This window comes from Cebus imitator, unplaced genomic scaffold (assembly GCF_001604975.1).
Source record: "Cebus imitator isolate Cc_AM_T3 unplaced genomic scaffold, Cebus_imitator-1.0 Scaffold28, whole genome shotgun sequence".
Lineage (NCBI taxonomy): Eukaryota > Metazoa > Chordata > Mammalia > Primates > Cebidae > Cebus > Cebus imitator.
In genome coordinates this window covers 10,677,847-10,684,666 of record NW_016107343.1, presented here as the reverse complement: position 1 = coordinate 10,684,666, position 6,820 = coordinate 10,677,847, and the positions used below count along the sequence as shown (strand labels likewise).

The following is a 6,820-nucleotide window of genomic DNA, read 5'->3' as shown; positions in this document are numbered from 1 at the left end:
TGCCTTCTCTGTAAAGAGGAGTTTACCGGACCACAGAGACTTTTTCCTTTTAGCTTTCTTTTTAAAAAAACGACTGGGAACAAAGCAGCCTCTGCAGTGACGGGGCAGAAATTGAGGTCGAGAAACCTGGTAAGAACAAGAGCCCTGTGGGCTCTGTTGTTCCCAGGCTTGGCCGGTGGTATTCAGCACCGCGGACAGCTCCCCGCCCCGCCCCGAGCCCCCCGCACCCTCCCCTCTGCCTCTGGCAGCCTTGCCATTGGCTCTCCCGGCTCCCGGCTCCCCTCTCCAAGCTGCCAATTTTCCAATCCAGAGACCCAACCTACCCAGGAGCTTGTCTTCTTACCTCTCCAGCGCCCGGGGTGGCCAAGGCCCGGGAGAGAGCAGCGAAGATTCAAGCCTTTAAGGGTGGTTGCCGACTTTCGAGCAGGCTTGCAGCGACGCTGCCTGCGTCCTCCACTTCGTCCCGGCCCTTGCCCTGTGGCAGGTGCTCCGCTCAAGATGAATCTCAACTTCACCTCTCCTCTACACCCGGCGTCTTCTCAGAGGCCCACATCCTTCTTCATCGAGGACATCCTGCTGCACAAGCCCAAGCCGCTGAGGGAGGTGGCCCCAGACCATTTCACCAGCTCTCTGGCCTCTCGGGTGCCTCTGCTAGACTATGGCTACCCCCTCATGCCCACACCCACCCTCTTGGCTCCTCACGCCCATCACCCTCTGCATAAGGGAGACCACCACCACCCTTATTTCCTCACCACCTCGGGTAAGTAACAGGCCTCAAGGTATGGGCAGTGAGAGAGCAGCCCTTCTAGCACAGACCCTAAGCCTGTGACGGAGCCATGGAAAGGCCAGACTGGCTCTGCCTAGCTTGGTGGCTTTCTTCTCTAAGTGACAGTGGAAGGCTGGGGATATGGCTGACGGCCTGTGAAGCTCCCTAGAGGCATGCCAGCCCACGAGGTTGATTCGTGATCCCGCCACACTCTTTATAGCGGAGGATGTGTGCCTGGTCAAAAGGCAGCCTTTTGGGCTTGACAGTACTCTTGGTGGGCAGTGCTCAGTCTCCCTGCTCGTGATCTTCCTGGCCACTTTGGTCTATCTCTCAATCCCGATTCTCTGCCTTTCCCCTCTCAGAGGGAGACCCTTGACCATCCCATCCCATGGACACAACTTTTCCTGCACAGAAGCTTGAAGAACTCTGGCCAGGCCAGCTCTCTTTTTCAGACACTGAGCATTTGCAGATACTGCTGGGAATGAAGGTTTGGGATTCTCTGAGAACGAAAGGTTTGGGCTAGCCTGGATTAGAAAGGGTGAGGGGAAAAAAGCGGGTAGAGAAATACAGCTCTTTAACCCTCCTCACCCTCAATATCTAGCATTTAACTCACAATGTTAGTCTGGGATGCCCTCCTCTGCTCCAGCTGCCAGCGTCGCTGGAGCCGGGTGCCAAAGTATTTTGATTTCTCTGGCCTGGCAAAAAGCAGGGACTATCAAAGTCTGTTTGGGACAGGAGGATGTGGGGGAAACACCCAGATTTTTTTCTGTCTCCCTTGGAAAGGCCACATCCATGGTTTTTTCTCTGGCGTTTTCAATCCAGCCAGAATAGAATAATTCGTTGAATCCAGATTCATGCCTCCGAGGTGGAAGCAACCATGGTCAGTGCCGGGGCTGGGGGTAAGACAGGAGGCAGTTTGTGGGCGCTGGAATCCAGAACAAAGCCAAAAGTGTTTGTAAGGTGGTAAAACCCAGACTCTGTGCACTGGCTTCACTACCCGCCGGTGACAGTCTATTCTCGGCTGCACCGGTGGTCCACCGATATCGCAGTGGCCAAAGCCCGCGGTACCAGCATTACTTGTTGTTATGTTTGTTTATTTTCCCTGGGATTGGCCGATGTTGCTTGTGGCAGCTTCTGTCTGCTTGGTGCGTCTCAGACAGAGTCAAACCTTCAAAGGTCAGGAAAGACAAGTTCCCCGGACCCGGCCAGGGAAAAGCGCCTCAACTCTTCTGCTTCGCTGGGCTTGGAGTCAGAGGGAAAGAATGAGAAAAAGAATGAGGACCAGATTAGATAGTGAGGTACCCAGCCCGGCGCCCTGAAACAGACAAGGAGACGTGAGAGGTGGGAAATGTTACTCTATTCCCGTCTGGGGCTTCTCTGGATAAGGCAGTTTTGCTCGGCTCCCTTTGGCTGCAGGGATATGGGGGTGGCTTGGGAAACAGAAAGGTGTTTTTCACTGAGGTTTGGAGGCAAGATTATTCCACGCATCTACTGGCCCCAGAACAGCACTGAATGTCATCAGGCGTCTGGGAGGATACGGTGGGGGCTGGGGACAGGAGTGCTCCTGGGCCATTTGACATTTGCAAAAAAACTTCGCCAGGCGCAACTGAAGACTCCGAGCCTACGGAAGTCTCTCCAAGAAGACATTTTTAAACGGCCTCCGGATCTATCTTCCGATTTTCTTTTCTGTTTTATTTACTGTTTGTTGTTTGTATTTCTAGATGGCCTTCCAGATAAAGATCTCCAAGCGCTATTCTTGCGGCTTTCTTTCTTTCTTTCTTTCTTTTTCTTTTTTGCCCCCTCTGCCCTGGATTTCTGAGAGAAAGGCTTGAGGGGCTTTGGGGAGAGCAAGAGACTGGTGGAGGTGAGCGGCGGAGGGAGGCACTGGGGACTAGAGGAGGGGTGGGGAGCCGAGCGGAAGTTGCTCTCCGGCGACCCCGGCTCTGCCCACTTGGTTGCTCTTCTCTTTGCAGGGATGCCCGTCCCAGCGCTGTTCCCGCACCCCCAGCACGCGGAGCTGCCGGGGAAGCACTGCCGCCGCCGCAAAGCCCGCACGGTTTTCTCTGACTCGCAGCTCTCGGGCTTGGAGAAGAGGTTCGAGATCCAGCGCTACCTGTCCACGCCAGAGCGAGTGGAGCTGGCCACGGCCCTCAGCCTGTCCGAGACGCAGGTGCGCGGGAGGAGAGGGAGGCCCTGATCTCTGCTTCGTTCCTCTCTCCCTTCAACTTTTAATACCTTCGAGACATTGTGGAGTTCCAGGAGGAATAGACCCCGCTGCCGCTTACTCTAGGCCTTTCCCAAGAGCCTTCTTAAAAGTACTGTTACCCGATCGGGTGCGGTGGCTCATGCCTGTAATCTTAGCACTTTGGGAGGCCGAGGCGGGCGGATCACGAGGTCAGGAGTTCAAGACCAGCCTGGCCAATATGGTGAAACCCCGTCTCTACTAAAAATACAAAAATTAGCCGGGCTTGGTGATGGGCGCCGGTAGTCCCAGCTACTCGGGAGGCTGAGGCAGGAGAATCGCTTGAACCGGGGAGGTGGAGGTTGCAGTGAGCCGAGATCGCTTCACTGCACCCCAGCCTGGGTGACAGAGTGAGACTCCGTCTCAAAACAACAACAACAAGAAAAAACTCAAAACCTCACATCATACTTACCCGAGCAAAATTTCTCGAGAGGGACTCTGGAGAGGAAGGAAACACTCCTCAGGTGACTCTGATCATCACCTCCGAGTTAAGAACTCTCATTCCTATGCCTTCCTGACTCCTCTCGGCCAGGCATGGAACCCCGGGTCAGAGGTAAATGGTAAGAGTTTAGGCGAGTTCTTGTCCTGAGAGAAACCCACACAAGGAAATTTTTTCCCCCTTCTTAATTCAATCTCTTTCACACTGGCCAATGTTCACATGCACCCCCGCTCCAACCCCAACACACACACTACGGTTTAAGCTCCCTCCCTGTCCCGACTAGACGAACGGTTTTATCTTCCTGCAACCTCAAAACTCCGTCATCTCCTCCCCATCTTTCATAGTCTCTACCCGGAACGCGTCTTGCTGTGAAATCATTAGCTCTGCCAAGCCCGGGTCTGGTCTGATTTTCTCTCTGATGAGAACTAGGAGATTCAATTCTCATCTTCCCGTGCAGGAGTCTTGCTGATCAGGTGGTTAGATGTCTCAAATCAGAGGAACAACAGCTGAGCGTAAAAAGACTTGCCCACGCAGCACTTACTACTAGTAGTTCTAATTAATAACAACATGCGTAACTGCTAACTACCCATGTTAATCCTCATCATTATTTTTGGACAGTCACTCCTAAAAGCTTTAGACTGATTCTCATTCGGCCTAAGGCGATAACTTACGAGCAGTTGAGGCTATCACTGCTCTTGGATACTTCATCGATAGACTGCGACCCATTTTCCTAAATCCCAGCAATCGCTTAATTTGGAGGAATGACGTGATTTTATTTTTATCTCTCCGAAATCAGGTGAAAACGTGGTTCCAGAACCGGCGGATGAAGCATAAAAAGCAACTGCGGAAAAGCCAAGACGAACCCAAAGCAACAGACGGGCCAGAAAGTCCCGAGGGTAGTTCCCGTGGCTCAGAGGTCGCCGCCACCGAGGCTCGGCTGAGCCTGCCCGCCGGCCCCTTCGTGCTGACCGAGCCGGAGGACGAGGTGGACATTGGAGACGAGGGGGAGCTGGGCTCAGGGCCGCACGTGCTCTGAGCCACCAGGCTGGAGAGGGTAGTAGGCAGGGGAGGAGACTGCTGGGCAGAGCGCGGTTCCCTCCTGGACCGGAAGACTCAAACTCTAGTCTCTCGGCGAGCCTCGGAGATCCGTTTCTGGAAGACGGACAAAACCCATCTGTCCACCAGGCCCGTGCGGAGCCAGCACGGCCCGCGGCCGGGCATCCCGCCTTCCCTCTGGTCCTCCCGTCACAGCCGTGCTCATTTTCTTGCGTCCGTCCGTAGTCCTTGGCGTCGGGGACCAGCCCAGTACCGCGTCCCAGGCTGGAAATTGGGCTCTCGGCTGTTTTCTGCGCTCATAGACCCCTTTCTCCCTCGCCTCTCAGCCACTTGCCCCCAGCTCTGTTCCTCTCCACACCAACTCCTTGCCCTTTCTTGGGCAGTCCGTTTGGCTGCAAAGGGACCAGGTCTCTGGGGCCTCCGTTCCGCCGGGATCCAGATAGAATCACAATCTGATCTCTAAAACGTCCAGTGTCAGGACAGACTATTGCGCTGCTCGTCACTAACCTCCCACTCGCCCCATCCCCCATCCGCCAAGCCCCATCTCTGACTCAAATACTAAGGCGCTCCCTCCTTCTCTGGGCGGCGATTCCAGCCTCTTTCGTCCCTGTTCTCCCCAGGAGCTCGCGGTTCTGCCTCCTGGCACCCTCTCTGAGCTTGTGGCCCCCAGACGCAGACGCCCCTTACGCCCTACCTCCCGCGTACTGCGCCGCGCCAGCGTGCGCGGGGAGGGTAACTTGGGCACGGAAAACCCCTGGAGTAATTTTTGCTTCCCGAACTTGTTGCGATCCTGTCGGGCAACGTTTCCACGTTTCACGGGCTACTGATATTTTAAGAGTGATTGTTTCTTGGGTTGTGTGTGGAAATACTCATTCTCAGTGCATTTTAGGAAATATGGCATTTTATCAAGATGAAGGCCAAAGGGGAATACGCTTAATAGCCTTACGATTAAGGTTAAAGGCTTTCCGGGCGTGCACCTGTTTGGGAACTAGATGGGGCGGGAGTCTGATTGGCTTTGCGCTTTACCCCTCTGCTTTTCCCCTGGGAGGTCTCTTGTTCTTTTTCTGGGTTTGCAGTCTCTTAGATAATGAAAGGCTTGCCGGGCAAAACTGGGAATGATCAGGCGTTTCGGGGAATGGTTTGTTACCGGGTTCTCCTACGGGTACGCCCTCTCCCCTCTGCCCTGGGCAGTTTCCTAGTCCCTGCAGAAATGAACTTGAGAATAACCTTTCATTAACAGATTCCCTCCTTCTCACTCCAATTTTTATGTTTCTAATCGTTTGAATAATAGTCTTGAGTTCTATCTACATGGAAAAGTGGTCTGGTATTTTGTGACCCTGAAATGCTGAAGGGACAGAGACGTATGTATTGATATTTGGAGTTTGAAACTATACTACCGGATTGTGTGACAACCCTACACACTCAGTACACATATCAAATATAGCAGCTGAGCCAGAGGCACTCTTACCTTCCGATTCTTGTTGCTTCTTCTTGTGTCTTTAGGTAAGTGAGCCCAGGAAGGCTGGAAAAGAATGAGTAGGACTGGGTGGAATCCTGACCCTTGGGTTCTAAAGATTAATAATAATTATATAAACCACAGTGGGTGTGAGCATGGGCTAATCCCTTTTTTTTTTTCCTCCCATATGGGGGTGAATCCTAAAGATCATTTTAGGTCTAAGTTCTATACTTCCATGAATGCAGCAGGAGGCCTTTTCATTTTTCTGCAATAGGCTTGTTGGGGAAACATTCCAGGTAAAGGTAAGTGTCAGAGTGACAGCTTATCCAAGTGCATCGCTTAGGAGGCAAAATTATTGCTTTTAAAACATAAGCATTGTATATAGCCTTATAGATTTTCCAAAGTGCTCTATAATCAATCAATGATCTTGTGAGTCACAGATGACATGGGTATTTTTCCCCTTCATCGATGAGGAAATTGAGGCTTAGCAAGATTTAAGGATTTACTCATGAAATCGGGACTAGGTAACAGCCAAGGAAGGATAAAAAATGTCTCCTCTGACTCCTTGTTCACTTCTTTTCTCATGCAGTTTATTTATTTTTCTTGGTAACAATGCATTGATCGGCATTTTGTCTCCGTCGCTTTATAAGAACACCTCTCTCATTTCTTTAGATTACACAAACTAAAGATTGTGGCTATTAAAAACAAATCTATGCTCAGATTTCTCTCTGCTTCCCTTGTTCAGATAATGACACTACTGTTTTAAGACAGAAGATTTTGGCAAATGCTTTGCAATAAGAACAAAGACTTGGTGGGGGAAAAAAAGTGATTTGTGACTGAGAATGCTCTTGGTAACTTGGA

The 6,820-nt window shown here is 51.9% G+C and overlaps 1 protein-coding gene across 1 annotated transcript; it reads left to right on the top strand.

The window, feature by feature from the left end:
- Positions 1-339: 339 nt before the first annotated feature.
- BSX (brain specific homeobox) lies at positions 340-4,647 on the top strand. Its single transcript, XM_017523257.2, has 3 exons — positions 340-760; positions 2,740-2,936; positions 4,244-4,647. Exons 1-3 carry the CDS (start codon positions 499-501, stop codon positions 4,481-4,483), a joined length of 699 nt encoding a protein of 232 aa, XP_017378746.1. The 5' UTR covers positions 340-498; the 3' UTR covers positions 4,484-4,647.
- Positions 4,648-6,820: the final 2,173 nt, after the last annotated feature.